The 23,659-nt window shown below is 42.3% G+C and overlaps 1 protein-coding gene across 1 annotated transcript; it reads right to left on the reverse strand.

Annotated features, from left to right (window-relative positions):
- Window positions 1–6,206: 6,206 nt before the first annotated feature.
- On the reverse strand, window positions 6,207–18,870 carry ZP2 (zona pellucida glycoprotein 2). The gene is made up of 16 exons (XM_049905033.1): window positions 18,789–18,870; window positions 17,738–17,821; window positions 17,213–17,307; window positions 15,256–15,414; window positions 13,851–14,012; window positions 12,987–13,083; window positions 12,713–12,894; window positions 11,818–11,944; window positions 10,570–10,757; window positions 10,405–10,493; window positions 10,163–10,287; window positions 9,823–10,012; window positions 8,373–8,508; window positions 8,197–8,293; window positions 7,432–7,515; window positions 6,207–6,349 (listed from the first exon to the last, which is right to left on the reverse strand). The coding sequence occupies exons 1-16, from the start codon at window positions 18,868–18,870 to the stop codon at window positions 6,207–6,209; spliced, it is 2,040 nt and encodes a 679-aa protein (XP_049760990.1).
- Between the last annotated feature and the right edge of the window lie 4,789 nt (window positions 18,871–23,659).

Genomic DNA, 23,659 nt, shown 5'->3' on the forward strand with positions numbered 1-23,659 from the left:
CAGCTACTAACCAAAAGGTTGGTGGTTTCAAACCACCAGCTGCTCTGTGGGAGAAATCTGCTTGCATAAAGGTTTAAGCCTTGGAAGGCCTGTGGGGCAGTTTTGAGGGTTAGTATAGCTTCACTATGAGTTGAAATCTATTTGATAGCAATGGGTTTTTTTTGTTTTTGTTTTTTGCTTTTTTTAAGAGTCTTCAGGATAAGAATAAGGAGCTCTGGTGGCGCAGTGGTCAAGCGCTAGGTTGACAACCGAAAGGTTGGCAGTTCAAACCCACCAGCTTCTGTGTAGGAGAAAGATGTGTCAGTCTGCTTCTATAAAGATTTACAGCCTTAGAAACCCTATGGGGCAGTTCTACGTTGTCCTATAGGGTCACCATGAGTCAGAATCAATTCGACAGCAGTGGGCTTTTGGTTTTTTGGTATGCAAACTAGGAAGGAGCCCAGGTGGCACAATGGTTAAGTGCGTGGCTGCTAACCGCAAGATTGGTGGTAAGAACCCACCCAGCAGCTCTGTGGGAGAAAGACCTGACAGTCTATGGCTGTAAAGATTACAGCCAAGAAAAACCCTATGGGACAGTTCTGCTCTGTCACATGGGGTCACTATGAGTTGCAGTCAACTCAACAGCACCCAACAACATGCACTCTAGGGAGTCCTTGGGTGGTTCACACAGTTAACACACTCAGCTACTAACAGAAAGGTTAAAGGTTTGAGTCCACCCAGAGGTACCTCAAAAGAAAGGCCTTGCAACCTACTGCTAAAAAGTTAGCCATTAAAAACCCTATGGCACACAGCTCTACTCTGACACACAGGGTTGCCATGAGTTGGAAACTACTCGATGGCAACTGGTTTCAGGTGCCTACTAGAGTCCACCAGCTCATCAGGTGGAACCTGCTATAACCATGGGTATGACAGGTAAGACTGAGCAAGCACCTTGTGCCAGGCACTGCATGTTTTACCTTCCACTGACTCCCGCCCTGCCCCAGTGTGGCAGCTTCCCACTCTGTGCGCTGCTGCCTTCAAGCCAGAAGCAATGTAGGTCCATAGGTGGTAGGTCCATAGGTGGTAGGTCCATGGAAGCAATGTAGGTTCATTTCTGCCTTACTGGCACAGCAATAGCTGAGGAAGTAATTCACATCTTGGTACTTCAGCAGGATACAACTTAAACTCCCTGTCTCAGGATCGGAGTTGTACTCTCAGCAATGCCCCCTTCTTATATTCAACCAGAATATACCACTGATTTGGAAATGGAGCTGCTTGAAGCTTGAAGCTGCCAAGTCCTGAAAGTGTAAACTGCTTCCCATACTCTTAGACCCTATGTGGGAGACACAATGTGTGTTCGTTAACAGTCTTTGGCTAGGTTTGCTAGCATTTGTCTAACAGTGATTCTTAGCCAGGGTTCCATGGTGGAATCATCTGAAGAACTTAAACAAACTTAGACCCCATTCCTTAAAGATTTGAAGTTTAGTAGTTGGGTCAGAGTATGTGTATTTTAAAAAACACATGCCTGATTAAAAATCTCTGGTCTAGCATGTAACTTTGTTCAACCTACAGTTATTTATAATATTCTTTATAATATTGTCTCTAAGGCTTTACCTTCTTGGTGCCTTGGTATTTAGATAGCTCTAAAGCTAACTGGGTAATGTATCTACCCATACATTATCTCACTCGCATGCTTCCAAAGCATGTTCTCATCCCATTTTACAGATGTGGAAATAGGCTCAGAGATTGTTTCATCTGCCCAAGGTCACACAGCTATGAAGTAATAGATCTAGAACCCAAACCAGCTCTGATTCTAGAGCCCTAAGCCTTCACAAGACTGCCCAAAGCAGCGAAATGGGGCAAGGACAGAAGTACATTAGAAGGGTCTTCTTAGGGCATATAAATCCATTCTCAGTCCCTCCAACCTCTGATCTCAGAACGCCCCAACGGAGTGTTAGAATCCCAAAGCCTTCCACCTCCTGGCACCTATATTGGGATGATTTAACTGTCCCTAATTTTTTTACCTAATTAGATTGCAAACGTTAGTTTGGATAAGGAGCAACTTCTTAGCATTTGAGCTTTTTTTCCACCATAGTTCCTCTCTGCTAATTAGGCTGCCTCCCCTACATACAGTAGGGTGTGTACCTTCAGAGGTTGAGAACACAACTTTCAGCAGTTCATTATACTTGTTCCAGGCTACCATGGCAGCAAGTGTTCATCCAGCAGCCGCTTCACAGTCAGTTTTGGCTTTCTTCCCTCAAAGCTCCGCCCCAGCATTGGTGGCAAACAGAGCCAAGTCATGCTGTAGTTCAGCCCTGAGACCTAACATACCTGTTCCTGTCTCATGACTACCCTCTAACGTGTGGGTTAGAGGCTACAGTGCCACAATTGAGGTACTGTGACATCTGGAAGAAGCTACTCTAGGATTCAAGTTGCCCATCTGTAAAATGATCATTTTTAGTAAGATGTTTTTCAAAGTGTGGGTGGTAACTCCTTAGCAGATATCTTAGTTACCTAGTTCTGCTATAACAGAAATACAAGTGGATGGCTTTAACAAACAGAAATTTATTCTCCACAGTCTAGGAGGCTAGAAGTCCAAATTCAGAGGAGCATCGGCTCCCGGGAAGGCTTTCTGTCTGTTGGTTCTGGGGGAAGGTCCTTGTCATCAATCTTCCCCTGATCTAGGAGCTTCTCAGTGCAGGAACCCTGGGTCCAAATGATGGGCTCCATTCCCAGAACTACTTTCTTGGTGGCATAAGGTCCCTGTCCTCTGTGTTTGCTTTTCTTATATCTCAAGAGATCGACTCAAGATACAGCCCAGCCCTGTAGAGTGAGTCCTGCCTCATTAACATGACTGCCTCTAATCCTGCCTCATTAACATAAAAAAATTAATAAAATTTTTTTTTTTTTTTTTTAGAATTTACAACACATAGGCTATCACATCAGATCACAAGATGGAGGACGGCCACACAATACCGGAAATCATAGCCTAGGCAAGTCGACACATTTTGGGTGGACACAGTTCAGTTCATAACAGTGGGCATATTAGTTTTCTCTTGCTGTTTTAACAAATTAGCACAAGTTTAATAGTTTAAAACACAGATTACCTGAGAGGGGGGAATACCAAAATCAAATCAAACCCACTGCTGTTGAATCGATTCCAACTCATAACGACCCTATAGGACAGAGTAGAATTGCCCCATGGAAACTCTATGGGAGGGAGGAATGCGGGAGTTAAAATTTTTCCCTTATTGAATTAGATTGTTAGTTGAATTCATTAGTCTGAGATTAAAAATCTAAAGTCAGATTGCATCTTGTTATATACAGTGCTTTCCATGTGGAGTCTCTGGGTGGCACATACGGTTAAACTGCTTGCTAACCAAAAGGTTGGAGGTTTGAGACCACTCAGAGGTACCTCAGAGGAAAGGTCTGGCAATCCACTTCCTAAAAATCAGGCATTGAAAAACCCTGTGGAGCACAGTTCTATTCTGACACACATGGGGCTGCTGTGACTTGAAGTTGATTCAATGGCAACTGGCTTGGTTTTGGTTGGTATACTCTGTTTTAAGCTCCTGCCTCCCAAGGAGAAAGGCATAAAGTTTGAAATATATTTAGTACTTTAATCAGAAATCTTTTTATGAAGATGTCAAAAAAACTGAAATTTCTAACAGTTAACAGCAAAAAATAACACTGAGAATTCGATAAGCTGGGTGTAAATCTGAAAGATGGTGATAACAAAATGATAAGATATAATTAGAAGAGAGATGTATATTTTAATACCTTGAAGGAAATGTGATCAGAATCAAAGAATTATTTTTATATATAAGCAAGGCAGAAAACACAATTCAATCATATTTCTAGAAGGACTCAGTCTAACTTTCATTTTAGAATATGAAGTTTGGACCTAGTTGTTTAATAAAAATAAAGTTATACTTGTTAAGATCACAAAGCTAGAAATTTTATCCCAACATTTTATTATGAGAACTACCAAACATGCAAAAAAGTTGAATTATGCGAATACCTACACACCTACCACCTAGATTCAATTTGTATTTTACTCTATTTGCTTTGTCACATGTCTACATCCTTCCATCCCTCTATCAATCCATCTTGAAATACATTTAATACTTTTAGCTTAAGCTGTTTCCAGGATTTATGAAGCATCATTTTGTTGTTGTAGATGAGTTTAAGAGCCCTGACAGGGAATACAACACAGATGGAGCAGGAGAGCAGTGGGATGCAGACCTCAAATTCTCATAAAAAGACCATACTTAATGGTCTGATTGAGACTAGAAAGACCCTGGAGGTCACGGTCCCCAGACCTTCTGTTAGCCCAAGACTGGAACCATTCCCAAAGCCAAGTCTTCACACAGGGATTAGACTGGACTATAAGGTAGAAAGTGATACTGGTGAGGAGTGAGCTTCTTGGCTTAAGCAGACACATGAGACTATGTGAGCAGCTCCTGTCTGGAGGGAAGATGAGAGGGCAGAGGGGGACAGAAGCTGACTGAATGGACACAGGAATACAGGGTGGAGAGAAGGAGTGTGCTGTCTCATTAGGGGAAGAGCAACTAGGAGTACATAGCAAAGTGTATATGAATTTTTGTATGAGAGACTGACTTGGTTTGTGAAATTTCACTGTAAAGCCTGATTAAAAAAAATACAAACTAAGTGAATAAGTTTGCTAGAGGAAAGGAAAAGAAAACCCTAAGCTTTGGATGACAGTCTGGACTATCTAAGCATTCTGGCAAATATAACTTTGTATTAAAATTTTTTATTAAATGTAAGAAGGAAAGGCTTCTGCACGTTGGAACATGCATAGGAAAACGCTTTGCGGTTCTGGAGACCAGAAGTTCAAATGGGTGGATAGGGCTGTGTCCCTTCTGGGGACTCTAGGGAGAATTAGTTCCCTTGCCTTCTCCATGTGCTAGACATACTGCCTGCATTCCTTGGCTTGTCGCCCTGCATTTCTCCCCATTCCAACATCCTGCCTCTGTTATAAGGACCCTTGTAATTAGGTTGAGCCATTGCCGTGGAGTAGATTCAGACTCATAGTGGCCCTATATGATAGGGTAGGAACTGCCACATAGGTTTTTGAAGGCTGTAATCTTTTACGGAAGCAGACTGCCACATTTTTCTCCCGCAGAACAGCTGGTGGGTTCAAGCTGCTGACCTTTAGGTTAGTAGCCAAGCACTTTAACCGCTGTGCCACCAGGGCTCCTTTAATCCTTTATTCTTCTGTTTTAGGATTCTTAATCACATTTGCAAAATCCTCTTTGCTATCCCTGGTAGTACAATGGTTATAAAGCGCTCAGCTGCTAACCAAAGTGTTGACAGTTTGAACCCACCAGCCCCTCCATGGAAGAAAGATGTGTCATTCTGCTTCCATAAAGATATACAGCCTTGGAAACCCTGTGGGGCAGCTCTACTGTTCTATATTGTCACTACAAGTCAGAATCGACTTGACAGCCATGGAGATGTAATATTCATAGATTAGAACATGGCCATCTTTGGGGGTCCATGATTTAGCCTACCACAAAAAAAAAAAAAGAACACTGCCATTGAGTCGATTCTGACTAATAGCAACCCCACAGGATAGAACTGCCTCACAGGATTTTCAAGGCTGTAAATCTTTATGGAAGCAGACTGCCATATCTTTCTCCTAGGGAGAAGCTGGTAGGTTCGAACCACTCACTTTTTGGTTAACAGCCCAGTGTTTAACCACTGCACCACCAGGGCTCCTGTAGAAGGGGTTAGAGTCAACTAGATGTACATTAAGAGGCAGGCTGTGGCTAAACTCCCTATTGACTGGCAGTGCCAGAGGCTTCAGGTAGGGAGTAAAAAGAATTGTTGCTGTCAAGTTGATTCTAACTCACAGGGAAGAGTTTCTCTATTGGCTCTGGGGGAAGGTCACGTGCCATAGGGTTTTCTTGGCTGTAATCTTTATAGAAAGAGATCACCAGGCCTTTCTTGGGTAGGTTCGAATGGCTAACTTTTAGGTTAGTAGTTGCACATGGGTAGGGGGTCAGAAAAGGCTGAATGACAAGAAGCAAATTAAGTTATAAACTACCTTCTTTGTGCCTACACAGACCAAAGCTGCCTAGAAGAGTGTGTGTAGTTACTATAACCGCTCTAAAAAGAACTGGGGGAAAAAAAAATCCAACTCCATCTAATCTTAACATGAAAATACAAGAGGCCTACTTCAACCACTTTATTTGACAATCCAGTTAGGGGTTTCTCATGGTTCTTTTCTTGCGTAGGTAAGTGACAAGGCCTAGAGTTGCCAGGACACCTGCTGAGGCAGCCACAGCAACCGTTGTTTTAGAAGTGACATCTTCAGTGGTCTCATGCCCTTTAGAGTCCCCAAGATCTGGAGAGGAAACAGATGTTGGGGTCTTAAGATCATGTTTAGACTATAAGCATAAGTTGAATCCTTACATATTGAGACTTTCCAGAGAAGGGAATGAAATTTGGCCTCAAAAGAGCTTCAAAGCTTCGAATACGGTGTAGTCTTACCCCTTGAGTCCTCCTCACTCTACTCCCACTGCTGTTCCCACCTCCTATTTGTTTCTTAACAATCTAGAATCAGATGGGGTTATACCTGGAAAGGACCTTAGACTCCCAACCCATTGTTTAACAGTCTGGTACTAACAGATACAATTAACTGTCCCCTGAGTGCAAGATCTCCAATTAGGTAGGAGTTTAAGACTACTTCATTTTAGGCCTAGAATTTGAGATTAAAACTATCTGGGATGGAGATATAAGATAATTATGGAAATGTGGTCTACTATAGACTTGAGGTAAGTTTGGTAATACCAACCAAACCTACTGCCGTTGAGTCAGTTCCAACTCATAGGGATCCTATGGGACAGAGTAGAACTGCCCCATAGAGTTCCCAAGGAGCACCTGGTGTATTCAAACTGCTGACCTTTTGGTTAGCACTGTAGCACTTCACTACTATGCCACCAGTGTTTCCTATAGCAAGTTAAAGATTCACTGCACATACCTTCTGACTTATCAGTCTTCTAGAAGTACATCCTAAATTTCTTGCATAGTAGGCATAGGCAAAGATTTTAAGAGGATTCCATTATGGCATTGACGAGACTGACAGTAACCTAGTATATCCACAAACAAGCACCCTAAGGTAGAGCCGTATGGAATCCTATATAGCAGTTAATGGGAAGGTAGGTCTTTCCATGCAGATAAGAGATGGCTAAGGTAAGTGAGAAGGCCAATTATAGGACTGTAGGTATAGACTATGATCCCACTTATGTACCCCTTCCAGAAACCTTCCTTTAACAAGAGACTTACAGCTATCTCTGGAAAGAGACTTTGTCTTGTATTCTTCTATTGTTTATTATTAGCATGTATTATTTATGCATAGATGTTAAACTCTTGGCATAAGAGACCAAGAACTTGAGTCCAGGTGTGTCCCAGGCTTTAAATCTTTACCTCTGAATGAAGGGCTGTCTGATAACAGAAGGATGGGTCCTGGGAGGCTTACTGTTGTTTTCCCTTCTTCAGTGGCACCTGTGGCTGGAGACACAGATAATTGGATTTGTGTCTGACCTGTGGAAGGTGTGTGTCAATGGAATACAAGAGCAGTTGCTCTTGTGGAATATGCTGCTGCTCCACTTAGCCTTGCTTGTCTTTACAAGAGACCATGTACCTTGCCAGCAGAATGGGATGAGTTCCCAGAAAGGATAGCCAAACAAGGTTAAGGTCTGAGTCCATCTAGACTCAGGATAGTTAACTTCTCAGAGCCAAATCTGCAAAAGGTCAGGTTACAGCCCATAGGCTGAAACAAAGACTTGCCTGTAAGACTGATTAAGAACCTGCTCGTTTCAGACTTGTGTTAGCTCAGTCTGCCTTACCCGTGTGAGGTCTCTTTGGCTCTTGGTACTATGTGAATTAGAGAGTTGCCATCCAGTTGATCCTGACTCATGGCAACCCCGTGTGTTGCAGAGTAACACTGTACACCATAGGGTTTTCAAGGCCATGACCTTTCAGAAGCAGATCTCCAGGCCCTTCTTCTGAGTAGCCTTTGATTGGGTTCAAGCCACCAGCCTTTTGGTTAATAGTCATGCACTTTATAGTCTGTACCACCCAGGGATTCCTAGGTGGAAAATACCTATCCTTAAAGTCTTCAAATTCTGGAAGACTGAAGTTTGCTTTGAAGTCAGTAATACTCATAGTAATAAGGAATTGAAACTTAACCTCGCCTCCTTCTAGGTGATCCAGGGCAAGTCACGGAACACAAAGGGGAGTCGGGAGAGAGCCTGTTGCAGATTAAGGCACTGCAGTGGAAGTAGACCTGGAGATGAGAGAAGAGAGTTAATTGGAATTGATGCAGTCACGTTCAGCCCATCTCAGGTAACTTGTTAATTACTCACCAGGCTAGAGAGCGCTGGGGTCCCTGAGACAAAGGTAAAAGTCTTTACTTCAAACCTCTGATAGTGATCAGGATGGGTCACAAAGGAGCGAGCCTGATGAAAGGTGGTTTGGTAGTTGTCCAGGTTATATTCACAGCTAGGAGGCACACACCAAGGAGAAACATTAGCCACATTCACTCCAGAGTCTAATTCAATGTCTGTCCAAGTTTAGTCATGGGTAACATCTTCAAACTATTACTATTTCTATCTTCTACTTGTACCTTTGTTTTACGTAACATACATTTTCTGTCTTATCCTATGCAACAATATCCGTGAAATGTTTTATATAGTAGTTATGTTTTTCTACTGTGTTAAATTAAAACCATTATCTGTTTACCAACTAAACTCGAACTACAAGTTGTATATGTGTCCATACAGAAGACATCGGCTTGATTCTTTCTATTAACCCATTAGTCCCAGGCACTATTTTAGGTAGTTTAAAAAAAAAAAAATTTTTTTTTTTTTATGTCAATGACAAAAAATAGGTAGAGTACGCCTACCATTTTACATCTTACACGCTAGCAGAGGGTAGGAGATGATAAAGTAGTATGTTAGGTGGTAAATACTAAGTTACACCAGGGTAAGGGGACTTCAAGGTTCAGTCTCAAGGGCTGGTATTCTTTCACATACCCCTGAATGGATGTGGAACAAGACGTGAGGTTAGTACTGGCAGGTAGCAGTTAAAATAATTTTGATGAGGGACACTTGAGCAAGTCTTTAGCTAGGTGGAAGAATGAGGTATGGGAATACAGTGGCTACACATGGTTCTAGGGCAGGAGTATACCTGGAGGTTAAGGGCTTAGCAGCCAACTACAGCAACTTCAAGAAGGAACCCTCACCCAGGTGCAGACTCCTGGGTAGGACACTGTAGGCAGAGCCAAGAGCACAAACACCTATGCACAACTGCATTCAGTCACAGCTTCAGAGTATTATACCACTCAGGCTCTGGCGTCATATTGCCATTCAGTCCCAGCTCCATCACTTACTAAATACTGCTTCTGGGCTAGTTGGGGTATTGATTCAAGTGGTAAGCTTGGGTTTCTTCTTCACAAAGTGGGATGGTTAGTTCCTCTAATGGGGTCATGAGGCTTGAATTATGCCTATAAAGCACATAGCACACTGCCAGGCTATGTAGTAGATATTCCAATAAGGATAGAGACTAGAGATCCATTCTCTCCAGATGGAGAATAGTTTAAGGCTAGATTTCCCTGGGGAGGATCCCCTTAAGATTTAAGGGCAATGTGCAATAGGAAAGCATGAGTCACCTGATTAGACTAAGGACTGGCTTCTAAGAAATAAGAACTAAGTCAGGGCCTTTGCCCTGGAGCTCCTCTGTAGCCCACAACGACTTCTCTTCACTGGCGTGTTTTGATGGATTAGGTAGGAAACCTTGGGTGTGGAGAGGACCTACCCGTCCACAACAATATTCCACTGTGGGAGAGAGGCTGGATCCATGGTGGCTGTTGCCCAACAGTCATCTATGACCAGCTTGATGTTGGGGTCAGTCCTGTTTAGGATTCTCACTTCCAGGTAAATTGGTTGGCGGAGATATCTCACCAAAGGGTACTCATGGTCCCCATGAGGATGTTGATAGGAGTTATCTGGAATCGAATGGAGACTTCTTCAGTATTTTAGCAGTTGGTGGTTATTAACAGCAATGTTTGAGGTGCTGTTATTTCAACATCGGAAAGTTCATCTTAGAGACAAAGTTCCCGGAAAGTAAGCATAGTTGGTGGGTGACAGTGTCTTACCTGGGTAGGTTTGCAGGATCAAAGCAAGTGGACCTGGCTTCACTGAAGCCACGGGAGGAGGAAGACTTTCAACATTGGTATTTATTAGCACGTCGCTGCTGCTGTAATAGCACTTCACTGTCATTCTGTAAGGGCCAGTGTGGCGGGTGGGGCGGACAGGGTGGTACAAAGAATTTTAGGTTAGAAAATTGCTTAGATTTAAATGAGAGCTTAGGAAGTCAAGCAGCAATTGTTTGTCTTACCTGAATTCACTATCTCTGGAAATTTTGCTTGGAAGATCTGCCCAGAGAGCATATATTTCATTTTCATAGATGACTCTGTCTTCTTTGAACTGAAAGGTTAGAGGAAGTTGGTTAACAAGTTACTTCAAAAGAGGTATTAACCTCTTGCCACCTGCCAGTACTAACCTCATATCTCGTTCCGCATCCATTCAGGGGTATGTGAAACCGTACCAGCCCTTGAGACTGAGCCTTGAAGATAGGCTGGCAGGATGAGTCTCCCACCCTGAGGGTATCCAAGTTGAGAGCTGGCTTAGTTTGGTGGCTGTAGACCTCAAACTCCATAAACCCATCTTGGGTGCACAGCTCATCTGTAACTACACAGCGAAGGTTTAGAGTAAAGATCTGCCATGCGATGCTGTTGTCTACCTACCTTAGAATACAATGAGATAGAAATTATTTTCAGTAGGAAGCACCAGAATGTTTTTAAGTCTTTGTTTAGGAAAATGCCTTGAAAAGCAGCTTGAGTTGGACGACGAGACCCCAAGGAGCCCAAGCAGCAGTTAAGTTGCTCTACCAGAAAACAAAGATTTTTCATCCAAAGGTGAGATAAGGAGACAGGGAGGGAAGTGCCCCAATGAGGTAAAGACAGGTGAGAAAGCCAGATGCTGGGCTAAAAGAGATTTAAGAGTCAAGTTACTCATGGTTTAATGTTTAGTGCCATTTGTCACTATGTCCCTTCTTTCAAGACTCTCAAATCTTCAATGGTTTTAGCAGGGAGAGAAAGTAAAGCAGGAGCTAATACTTCCTGTTTGGCTTCACCTGATACAGTCAACAGAAGCACAGGTGCAAAGGCAGTGCCAAACAAGAGGAAGTACCTACTCGATCGTCCCTCTGAGGAACTAGCAGGAGTTTTAGGGAAATATCTTTTAACTTATAATAATCCTTCTAGTTAGAGGTTTGAGGCATTCTTACCTAGATGGACTCACACCCTTAACCTCCAATCTCCAACATGAAACAATTATGCGGTCTATGTGTGTATTTCAGGAGTGTTATCCTATATAGTGGTGATACCTGGATGGCATAAATGATGAAATACTTGACTCTTAACAGAAAGATAGTCGGTTCAAACCCATCAAGAGACATCTCAGAGGGCCCGTTTCCCAAAGTTGTCGTAGCCTTGAAAACCATGCTGAGCACAGTTCTACTCTGCACACATGGGGTTGCCTTGAGTCAGGATCAACTGGGCAGCAACTGGTTTGGTTTTTGATTATCCTGTGTATGGCCCTATCATGACAGTGAATCTGTTTGATTTTTAGTTTCAAACTAAGCAGTAGATCAGAATCTGAATTAAGTTGTTTTCCCACATGCCCAAGAAGAACCAAGGGAGAAACACATGTAGAAAACCATTTTTTTTTTAAATAAAGTATCTTTTACCTACAGAAACTGGTGATTCACAGAGACATTCAGGATAAACTACCATGGATACGGTCTCTAAATGAAAGTGAAAGGTCAGCTTGAGTGAAGGTAAATAGAACTGCTGGGATAGGCATTTTGCAGAGATCTGAAATGAGAAAAGAAATGTCAGTGTCAGTCAGCAGGCAGTCAGCAGCCAGTGTGTCTGGAGCCCAGTATAGTCACTGGGAGGCAGGAAGGAAGCATGGTGAATACCAGCAGGGTATACACCAGACAAATCCTGTTTCCCGTAACCCAGAACAAGGGAGACCCTATCACTTCTCCAGATCAGGATGCTTTCCCCAGGCAGGAAGTTGGTTGTTTTGAACTCTTTGCCCTGAAGTACCTAGCCCTGCATGCTCTTTGTACTGGGCACTAAATCATAAATTATCAACAGATCAGATTCCAAAGAAGGGCCAGAGTACACTGCCAAGTCAAAGCTGAGCAGTGTTAGTAATGCTACTGGAAAACACACATACCCCAACGAAAGATCACCCTCTGGTGTCTTGACAATTACCATCAGCCAGGGTGGCCTCTATGAGGACAGTTGGGACCGTTTTGTTGGATCAAACTGCTCTATTCTTTTCAATACAGCTGAATGATAGAGGGTCATTATGAGAAGCTTACTGAGTTTCTAGTGCTTTTAAGAACTGAGAAAAACTGAGGACAGTTTCCATTGCAGAGGTTCAGTGTTTGAGAGTGGATTTCAGTTACTTGAGAATTTGCTTATACAAGATGATCAAGTAAGGCCTTCCAAAGTTTGGGTCTACTACCCTGACAACTACAGTTTATAGGCAAGTCATCAGCTATACTAGGATTGCTCCACGACTTTCACATCAGATTTCTTCAGAGTTTAGAGGTTGACAACGGAACGTACTTTTGTTTTGAGGAAACTTGTGCTGAAATGCAGTCTCAAGCCATTTGTTGCTTCCCTCTCGATCCCATTGTCATGCAACTGGCTCACGTTGATGTTTCTGTTTTCGGTGCTCACAGCTTTTAACTGCCCAGGAAACCCTGGTATGGTGAGAGTCATGTGTGTGGCATTACAAGTCACAGAATCTGGAAGGTATGAGAATACCCATTGTCAGCCTTGAATAAGTCTCCAGAACAATGTTTCCCACAACTGAAGTTGTAGTTTCCTGGGGCCTCACCTGTCACACAGATCATTCTTGTCGAAAGGGTGATTGTCTGCCCAGGAGATTCATATATAAGTGTCAGAGGCACCATATAGAGATGACTGTTATCTTGCTGGGAAGGCAGAGGGGATAACAGTAAGGACTTGGTTTGCCTGAATCTCTAACCAATGTTATAAAAATAGAGCAAATGTACAGTCAATATTGGGCACTGATTTGACACAAGTAGAATTTAGGTATTTTGTCCAATGTTTGTTAGAGGTGGTAGAGTTTTAAAGTCTCGTATTCTATAACTTCTGGAAAACTTGTATATCTACTGTTATGACCTCTAGATGATCATTTCTAGGTAGATATAAATGAGAGCTAGTCTTATTCCTTGTTTGCCTTACGGTTATCAGCAGTCAGAAAAGAATACTTACAAGATTCAGTGTGAAACAGGACTATTGTCCAAATATTGGCTGATGTTCAAGTACTTACTATGTGCCAGGCCCTGTTCTAAGTACTTCAACACATTAATTCAGTTAGTGTTTTGACTATTGATCCAGAAAGCACCCAATACCTATCATAAAACACAAGATATAGAACAGTCATAGAAGACTATGAATTAAGGTGTTTTGTTTGGGTTAAGACTTCTTACATCATACAAGATATTTAGGTCTACGGGAAAGGAGAGGCAGGTTGAAAGAGACATATATTTTGCTGACCGTTGTTATTTTAATCACTCAGTGCTGTGCTTGGCACATAAAAAAAAAAATAGAAGGCATTAAATATTTGTTGAGTGAGTTGTATTACCAATGAATTTGAAGACATAGTTGAGACCATGGTTGGACTTTGGAATACTGAGTCTGTGCCTTGGAGGTGATACAAGATTTTCACACCTACCTCATAGTGAGTCACTCCAGTGGCATTGAATGACACTTGGAGGATGATCTTGCCACTATCCATCAGGACAGTATATCCTTGTTTTATGGCCTCCGCAAGGGTCAGACTTCGAGTTGGACCATCACCAATCTTAAGGATCCATCCCAGCAGAGGAGTTTGTACCTGAAGTCAAAAGCTTTATTTACAGAACTGGCACTCACCTTAACCAAAAAGGGTTTGACCTTACATATTCTAATGTTATATCAGGATTAGAGTTAACACCCTTAATGTTGAATTAGATGTTGCTATTTTTTTTTTTTTTTTGAAGATCTATTACTTAAAGTTACTTTCATACCGTAGTCGTATCGTCAAAGCTAGGCATAACCCTCGGAAAGGAAAACTGGAAGAGAAAACAAAAATCATGGTTTTGATTTTGGGGGAGAAAATTTCTCAGTTCATACCACCTGTCACTATGTACAAAAGAATCAAAGTAGCTGCTGTGTATTCCTATACCAAAAAGCTTGGTCGTAGGAAAAGCTACAAACCCCAGCTGTGCCCTTAGACAAGTTGTTTCACCTCTTTGAGCTTCTGAGACTAAAGACTTCTAGTTTTAAGTTGAGACACTGGGCTGCTATTACATGCACAGCCTTTTACTATGTTCCTAGAAGTCAAATGCTATGTAAAGCCATGCAGTTCCGTTGAAATTAGAATGAAGTATGAGTGTTACCATTTAGTTATCCATTGTCTATATAACCCATATTAGAATATGAGTTCCACAGAGGTATTATTGGGCTGTTCTGTTTATTTACTGTATCCTAGCATCTAACAATAGGAACCCTGGTGGCTCAAGGGTTAAGTGCTTGCTGCTAACTAAAGGGTTGGTGGCTTGAATCCACTAGTGGCTCCACAGAAGAAAAGACCTGATGATCTGCTCCTGTAAAGATTATAGCCTAAGAAAGCCTATGGGGCATTTCTACTTAGTTACCTGAGGCTGCTATGAATCGGAATCAAACTCAACAATGCAACAATGCACCTGACATAGGGTCAGTCTGAAAAGCAGTAGGTATCTAACTTTGACAAGTCATTGATGTAATTGCAGCTACCAATTGAACCCTTTGACAGGCACTATGGAGGATTGCTATGAGTCAGAATCAACTCGACAGCAACAGGTTTGTTTTATTTATTTACTAAGCCAAGTATATACCGTCTCAGTCAGTTCTTCAAGCCACCCTATGAGGTAAACATTGTTCCCACATCTGCCTTGGAAACAGAAGTGCAGCATGGCTAAGCAGTTAATCCAAAGTCACACAGCAAGTAGCAGATACAGGATTGAAATCCTGGCCCAATTCCCAACCCCATTTTTTGTCTAGGACACCACTAACACTTTCCCCACGGCAGCCAAATAGAAGCAGCCTGCTTCACTCACAGACATGGAATCCTTCATGCAGTCTGTGGATCCTACAAGGGATTTGGACAGATGATCTTCTGCTTCCATAGCTGGACAGCTGATTTGATACATGGTAGCCTCATTGGTTTTAGCAGCATTGTTGTCCATGAGTCTGATGGTCGTCTGGTACGCACCATGCTGTGTGAAGATGGGATAGTGAGAACAGTAAGTGCCAGTACTTCACTTCAGTGGGAAGAAGATTCCAGAATGCCAGCTGAATACAAAACCCTTAAAGGTACCATTACCACGGATTCTGGAAGGTACCTATATTCCTATACCAGGAGGCTTTATAGCTAGCCCTTTTACAGATAACACCAGCAAGGATCCTATGTTGGCATAAAACAGTTCTCTTGAGCTCCAGTGATTAGAGTTCAGTTTTTATTTTCATTTTACCTCTACCCTGTGTCTGGGTGTCACAGTCCCAGGTGGTTTGAATAACCCAAGTTATTCAGACACTTACTGAGCACCAGCTGGGTAGAGCCATCTTTTGATATTATGCCTGTACTCAAAGAGCTCAGTCTAAAGCAGGGGTTGGCTAGCCTTCTGTAAAGGGTTACATAAGTATCCTAGCCTTTGGGCCATATACTATCTGTAGCATTTTTTGTTTTTTTAAAAAACTTAAAAAATGTGTAAACCATTCTTAATTTAAGGACCATGGCAAACAGGCCATGGGCTGGATTTGGTCATTTGTAGTTTGCAGAGCTCTGGTCTAAAGTAAAGGAGCCCTAGAGGTGCAGTGGTTAAAAACACTAACCTGCTAACCAAAAGGTCAGCCATTTGAACCTACCAGCTGCTCTGCTGGAGAAAGATGTGGCAGTCTGCTCCTGTAAAGATTACAGCCTTGGAAGCCATATGGGGCAGTTCTACTTGGTCTTATAGGGTCGCTGTGAGTCAGAATCAACTCTACAGCAATGGGTTTTGTTGTCTAGAGGAATGCAACTCTAAACTCCCTAAGTTAGGAAGGGCTGTTTCAAAAGGAAGCAGCTTGATCACTGAAGCTTGCACAGAGAGGAGCATATGATTACTTCACAGGACAATCACAGAAGGTCTCAGGGACCAGATAACTTAAGGTTCTCAGGCTTGTTTATAGACTAGGGTCTGAGACTGTCTATACAATGTTCAGATTGCAGATTACTTACATCAGAACCAGGTCAATGAAGTAGCTTATTGAACATGCCAGTTCCTAGGACCCACCCCAAACCTATTAAAACCTGTACTTTCCAAGTTCCCCAAGTGATTCTTCTGTACACTAAAGCTTGAAAACATCTGCCTTAGGTCATTCTTACTGCTTCCCATTATCTTTAACTGGGCAACGGCATTGCTTGGCAATAGAGAAAACCGTTAGTGTTCACCTGCTGCTACTGGTCTTCTAACACCTGTTTTTACAGGACAGCCATTCTGTAGTTTCCAGAACCAAAACACCCTTCTGTTTCATGTGGGGTTTACAGATCATAATGAGTTAATGTTTGAGCATTTATTATGTCTTGGCACTCTGTTAAGCCCTCTACCTGCATTACATCATTTTCTTCGGTTACCTTTGGAGAGGGTAGCATCATTCCTATTTTCCAGCAGGCAGATAGGCTTAGAAATGTTAGATAACTTGCTCAAGATTACACTTAGTGGCAGAACCAGGGCTTAAGCTCAACATCTTTTACTCCAGGATTTCTCAACCTCAGCACTGTTGACATTTTGGACCTCAATCTTGTTATGTGTAGCTGCCCTGTGCATTATAGGATATTTAGCAGCATTCTTGGCTGCTACCCACTAATGTCAATAGCTGTCCCTTAGCTGTGATAATCTAGAGTGTCTCTTGACAATGCCAGGTGTCCCCTGGGCAGGTAAGAATTGCCTCCAGTTGAGAGCTGCCGCTCTACTCCGAAGCCATCATTACTAGGTTGTACCACTTCCCAAATCAGTCCCTATAGCAATTACTTACCACTCTTCTGGTACAATTGTCATATGAGGCCCTCAGGATGAGCTTTTCTGGGTCCAGAACGTAAGTACAGTTCGGTATTTCAAGGCCAAGGGAATCTACAGAAGCCAGAGCAGTTTAGATAGGTGACCAGCGATGGCTGAGAGGACCTGAAGTAAAATTCAGTGACAGAACCAGCCAAGGCTACAAAGCCAAGACTGCCAAGCCATTTCTAAGGTGATTCAATACCTCCGTTTTTTTTTTTATTGGCCCACTGGAAGCTAAGGCACAAGCTTTGAGAAATGCTGTAGCTTACAACTAAAAGGTTTCCAGCTGACTCAGATGACATACTCCCAAGGAAAGTAAGTCTTCTAGTCTTGGTGGCATCATGCAAATCATGCAACACCATGGTTATCATGGGAATTAGATGCCAGTTGCTCCATAGAGTTTGTATATTTTGCTTACCTGGCAAATGGTGCTGTCTAGGAACCAAGGACTTTCTATTAAATGGGCCTAAAATAAGATAATGAGATAATACACATCACCTACCCACCACAGATGCATGCCATTTCTTCGTGCCAAGGTCTTTTGGAAACTCCACTATCATTCCATCTTCATTGCAAGAGACAGTCCCTGGAGAGCAAAGAAAGCATTTGGAGCCTTCTTGAGCTACAGAAGACATAATTCCTACTGAAGCATATTGAGAAACCCCTCCTCTCCAACAGGCATGAGGGAAAGACGCCAGTTGGGAGAGGCAAAACTTGTCGTCTACTTTCAGAGAGCTCTACTTTCAGACAACTACAATGCAAAATAACCAAGAACTGTAAAAAAAAAACAAAACCAAACCTATTACCATAGAGTTGATTCCAACTCAGTGACCCTATAGGACAGAATAGAACTGCCCGTAGGATTTACAAGGAGCAGCTGGTAGATATGAACTGTCAGCCCTTTGGTTAGCTGCCAAACTTTTAACTACTGTGCCACCAGGACTCCAGAAACTGTAAGGAAAATATCATGTTAGTGTCCAAGGCTAAAGAGCTCAAGAATAGGCCTGGATTAAGGTTAACAAAGATGCCTATAGGAGCCTGGCCAGAACCTGGGGGAGGTGGGGATGTTAGTTGGTCTGTGAAGAGCTGGAGGGCAAAGAATTTCTCTAAATTTTTTTTCAAATTCAAGAGCCCTAGGTAAACCCAAGGACACATTTCTACAGACCAAATTCTGCCCCCATAAACTGCTATTCTGCAACCTCTGGCTCAGCTGAAATATTTGAAAAACTTCCTGTTTCAAGCAGGACAGCTGTGATTTTTGTCAGTTATTTTGCACTGGGTGGGGGCCGGTAGGGAAGTTCCTTAATGGGGCTCAGTGTCCTTAGCTTGAGGCAGTAAAGGACTAGAAAGAAGTACAGGTTTATTTCAGAAGTTCTTTCATTTAGTTGGTAGAGCAAGCCTTAGGTAAGCACTAAAAGACCTAGTGACTTGACCAAGGTAAGGAATGGGATGAGTGAGATTGCCTGACTCAGGCCTGTGTTCCTAGCTGGCTAGGCACCCTAGCCACTTTTTGTTCTCACAGTTAAGAGCACTTCCCTCACCCAAAGTCATACCTGGGAAGGCAAGATTCGCCAACAGAGGAGCACCTGCTGAGTTCACCGAAGTCATCAGGGCGAAGAAGAGAGAAAGTGACATGTAGGCTCTGGAAGAGGATGAGGCAGAGCATTAAAGAGGGATGAACTCGACAGACAGGGTCACTACTTCCTCTTCCTTCTTGCTCGGAGTTACTCACCTCAAGGCTCCATGGAACCAGCTTGGGTGACACCTGGAATCTGTTCTCCACCTGCATGCCATGGTGAAAAACACCACCAAATCAAGAAGGTAGAGATGGGTGAGCTGCTCTGTGCTTTTATAGCAGGAAGGATGGGCCGCAGCCCACCCTCTCCCAACTGGGTGCACCTGCGTCTTCTTCAGCCCTCCCAGCTGAGTTGGAGGGTTTGGGCTTTCTAGAAAACCTGAAAGAAGCCGTTTATTGGATACTTTATTGGACACTTCCTGCCTCTGCCCCTTGGGTATTCCACTAGCTGCTTTGAGGGTCAGGCCAGAAATCAGAGTTCCCTGATGGACTTCAGATGTGTGAATTGGGAGTTTTCTCCATAATGTTGGGAAAAATTAGGATCTTTTGGACAAAATGTTTACAAATCCAATGTAGAGTGAAAGAAAGCAGTGGGGATTATCGAGGAAAGAACATTTTTTTTTGTTCAAATCACTAAACCTTTCAAGTACCTCCTAGTCTCCTAGCTATTGTGGAAGGTAGTTATCTTGGCAGTGTGCATCAAGAATTATCTTTTAACAAATAGATGCAGCATTATTTCTCACCAGTTATATAAGTTTAAGTTTATTGTGGGGTCCCACAGGGGTGCAAATGGTTAACCTGCTCAACTGCTAACCAAAAAGATGGCAGTTCAAATCTACCAGAGGCATCTTGGAAGAAAGGCCTGATAAAATACTTCTGAAAAATTGACCATTGAAAACCCTATGGAGCACAGTTTTATTCTAACACTCATGGAGTCTCCATGAGTCACAGTCAACTCAAGGGCAACTGGTTAAGCTTATTGTTAAAAAAAAAAAAAAGTAGACAATTACAAATGGTTATAGAGAAAAGGTAAAGGTTGCCCATACCCTTGTCACTGGTAATATTCAGGTAAGTAATTTTATGGACTTTTTCTATAAGCAACACACACACCGTACATAAAAAAAACAAAACCAAAAAACTGGAATCAAAGTTTAAATACTGTTTTGTAACCTGCTTTTACCACTTTATAACATCGTGAATATTTTCTGTGTCAAAAATAAAGATCTTCATTACCATTTTTAGGGTTAGATAGTATCCACTGCCTAGATAAATAATATTTTATTTTATTTTTTCTTAATGATAGACACTAAGTTTTCATCATTATGAATAACATGATGAACATTCTTGTATACTGCCCTAGTTATTTCCCAGGATAAGTTCCTGGAAGTAAAATTTCTAGGCCAAACGCAGTAAATACCTAAATAAGGAAGTCATATTTTGTAGCCCTTGGGAGTTTACAGATGGGGATACTGAGTCAAAGCAACTTGCCCAAGCTCACATAACTAATGAATGTTAGGGCCAGATCAAGAGCTCAGATAGCCTGAGACCTAGTCACAGCATGTTTTTTCAGTATCTCTCACTGCTCTTTGAGATACCTAGTTGTCTGCAGCCCATTTGCCGTAACGGGTAAAGATAATGCAAATCTGTGCATGTAGTGGTGTAACTCAAGGCGTAATCTCCACTCCGTGTTACAGGCCTCTGAAATACCACTGAAGGTTAGGCTAGTGTTTCCCCAACTTCCTTGATTAAAAAGATGACATGGGGCTCTCATTAATTTCACAAATTCCTGGGTCTCACTCTCATCCAAAAAATCTGCTGAATCAGGCTCTCCAGGGGAAGGGCCTAGGGTGATGGTTAACAAGCACTACAGATGATTCTTATGGTCAGAGAAATTTGCAAACTACCTGGATGGAGGGAGGCCAGAAAATGAGTGGTTGCCAGTGGTTAACCTCTTTATGGAAATTTATTTATTAGATTATGTCCTCATGGAACTGCTGGCAGGGAGCAAAATAAGGATAAGTAGGTTTTGGTGGGTAGAGAGGAGCCCTGGTGGTGCAGTGGTTAAGACTTTGGCTACTAACCAAAAGGTCGGCCGTTCAAATCTACCAATCAACCCTTGGAAAACCTATGGGGCAGTTCTACTCTGTCCTATGAGTTGCTATGAGTCGGAATCAACTCAGTGGCAATCGCTTTGGTTTTTTTGGTTTGTTGGTAGAGATAGTGAAAGGATTTAGATTCAGAACAGAACTATGGTCCAAACCAAAAACCTAACCTGTTGACCCATGTGAGCGGAGTAGAACTGTGCTCCATAGGGTTTTCAAGGCTGCGACCTTTCCAAAGCAGATCGCCAGGTGTGTCTTCCGAAGTGCCTCTGGGTAGATTTAACCTCCAACCTTTCAGTTAATAGTCAAGCAAGTAACCATTTATACTCCCAGGGACTCCAGAACTATGGGAACAGTGATTATTTATTCAAGACATATTTTCCAAAAAGTGACACGTTTTCTATAAGTGAGAAGGTAATTCATCACCAGCATAGGTAAGTCTCTGGTGAGAAGACATTTAAGGAAGAGCCTGTGGAAGCAAGACTGAGAAACCTATTGAGAAAGTGGTCACGGTGATTAGTTACTGTGTTTGCTCTACCTCCAAAAGGCACAAGCCTCGCCACCATGCTAATTACCCCAGACTGTACCTTTTCTCTTGGAAAGTGCAGCTCTGGTCATAGGCCTGAGTTGGGGGCTTCTAGGAAGCTAAGAGGTAGCAAAAAGGCACTGACCAAAAGACAGGGAGAAAAGAAGGACCACTGTGCAGATTGGCGAAGGTGCTTACTGCACCGGAGATTGATTTCAGCTGCCTCCTCAGACCCAGGTCAACGCTGTGCTTGGAATTGTCACTGAACGTTGGGTTCCAAGCTCATAAGAATCAATTTCTAGTATTCTGCCCTAGAAAAACCGTTGCATAAGTGCATAGGGATACATGGGCAGTGTTTTTAGTGCAGCCAGCTTTGAAATGAGGAAGAAATGACAGCTTCATAAAGACAGCATCTCATATCAGTAGTTAGGAAAAACTAAAGCCTCTACAAAATATGCTGCTGTTGCCTGTTGCCCTTGAGTTGGCCCTGACTCATGGTGACCTTATGTATACCAGAATGAGACATTGCCTGGTCCTGTGCCATCTTCACCACTATATTTTGAGTTCCTTCCAATCTAGGGAGATGGGAGATTGGGTGACTCCTGCTTTTTTTCTTTTTAGTTCACTTCTGTATTGACTGAGGAACCCTGGTGGTGTAGTGGTTAAGAGCTCAGCTGCTAACCAGAAGGTCAGCAGTTCGAATCCACAAGCTGCTCCTTGGAAACCCTCTGGGGTAGTTCTACTCTCTCCTATAGGGTAACTATGACCCAGAGTCAATTCAACGGCAACGGGTTTGGTTTTGGGGATTTTTTTGTATTATTAAATTTTTTTGGTGATAAAATAATCAATCAAAATGTTAAAGCAATAACAGCAATAAGAGTAAATCTGATTTCTATATAATTGAGCTATAGAAGCATAGAATCAAAGGCTCATGTGTTGAAACTTCCAATCATGAACGTATGCGGTAATGCCCAAGTGAATGAATTTGGAGCAAGAACCTTCCAAACTCTCTATGTTAAAATGAAAAAACTAAGCCTACCCAAACCAAACCCAGTGCCATTGAGTTGATTCCAACTCATAGCGACCCTATAGGACAGAGTAGAACTGCCCCATAGAGTTTCCAAGGAGCACCTGGTGGATTCGAACTCCTGACCCTTTGGCAGTAGCTGTAGCACTTAACCACTAAGCCACCAGGGTTTCCAGCTGAGCCTAATGAGAGGTTTAGTGGCTTGCCCAAGGTCCTATAGCTAGTTAGTAGCAGAGATCCAATGGGAAGCTGGGTCTTCTGATGCCCAGTCCAGGGCTTTTTCTAATTCGTTATGGTTTTGTCTATGTGTATATAAGAGAGTGTTTTTAAACTCTGTGCTTCTCTTGCAGCTCACTAAGCTTTAAAAGTATAAGACCAAACCAAAACAAACCTGTTGCCATTGAGTCAATTCTAAAAGTACAAGATAGGGGACTAATTAGAAATCAGCAGTATAAGAGAAATAAGAAATGTAGAAATTGTTCCCAGTGATGCTCATATAGCTTAAAATAGCCTTCAAATATCAAGTATGAATTTGAGTTGGAAAAATAAGATAGACTGTGTCATTGAGAATGTTCTTGAACATTGTGTGGTAGTTCATTTATCAGTGTAACTATACAATGTGAATCACATTGCTCACTTGGACCTTTTGACAGTTCCAAGTCGAGTCAATCTCCTAACAGTCATGGATTCAGAAAGAATTGGGACAAAAGCATAAAATGCTTCATCGACCTGTAAATACAGAGACAGGGCAGCTTAGATAAATGGATGACAGAGAAGGCCCAGAAGTTCTGAATAAAAACTCATTTACTTACAAATACTAACACTGAAAACTCTATAGCTAGTAGCTAGGGCAATGGTTACCACAGAAATAGAGAAGAGGTTTCCTTAGCAATGCAGCATATTCCTTTCAGTTGATAAACCCAAAAAACCCAGTGCTGTCAATTCCAACTCATAGCGACCCTATAGGACAGAGTAGAACTGCCCCATAGGGTTTCTAAGGAGTGGCTGGTGGATTCGAAATGCCAACCTTTTGGTTAGCAGCCGAGCGCTTAACCACTGTGCTACCAGGGCTCCTATTCCTACATAACCATAATACAATATTCATTTCTAAGAAAATTAAGAACTAATTCCATAACATCATCTAATAAAAAAAAAATGTACAGCCCATATTCAAATTTTCCCATTTGCCTTAA

Source organism: Elephas maximus, chromosome 12 (assembly GCF_024166365.1).
Source record: "Elephas maximus indicus isolate mEleMax1 chromosome 12, mEleMax1 primary haplotype, whole genome shotgun sequence".
NCBI classification, from domain to species: Eukaryota; Metazoa; Chordata; class Mammalia; order Proboscidea; family Elephantidae; genus Elephas; species Elephas maximus.

Coding starts and splice junctions, on each gene's coding strand:
- ZP2 (XM_049905033.1), bottom strand. CDS start 18,870: ATGTCACTTTCTCTCTTCTTCGCCCTGATGACTTCGGTGAACTCAGCA. Junction 8,509..9,822: donor TGGAATATTGTTGTGGACGG/GTAGGTCCTCTC, acceptor TGTGCCTCCTAG/CTGTGAATATAACCTGGACA. Junction 8,294..8,372: donor CCCCAGCGCTCTCTAGCCTG/GTGAGTAATTAA, acceptor TCTCATCTCCAG/GTCTACTTCCACTGCAGTGC.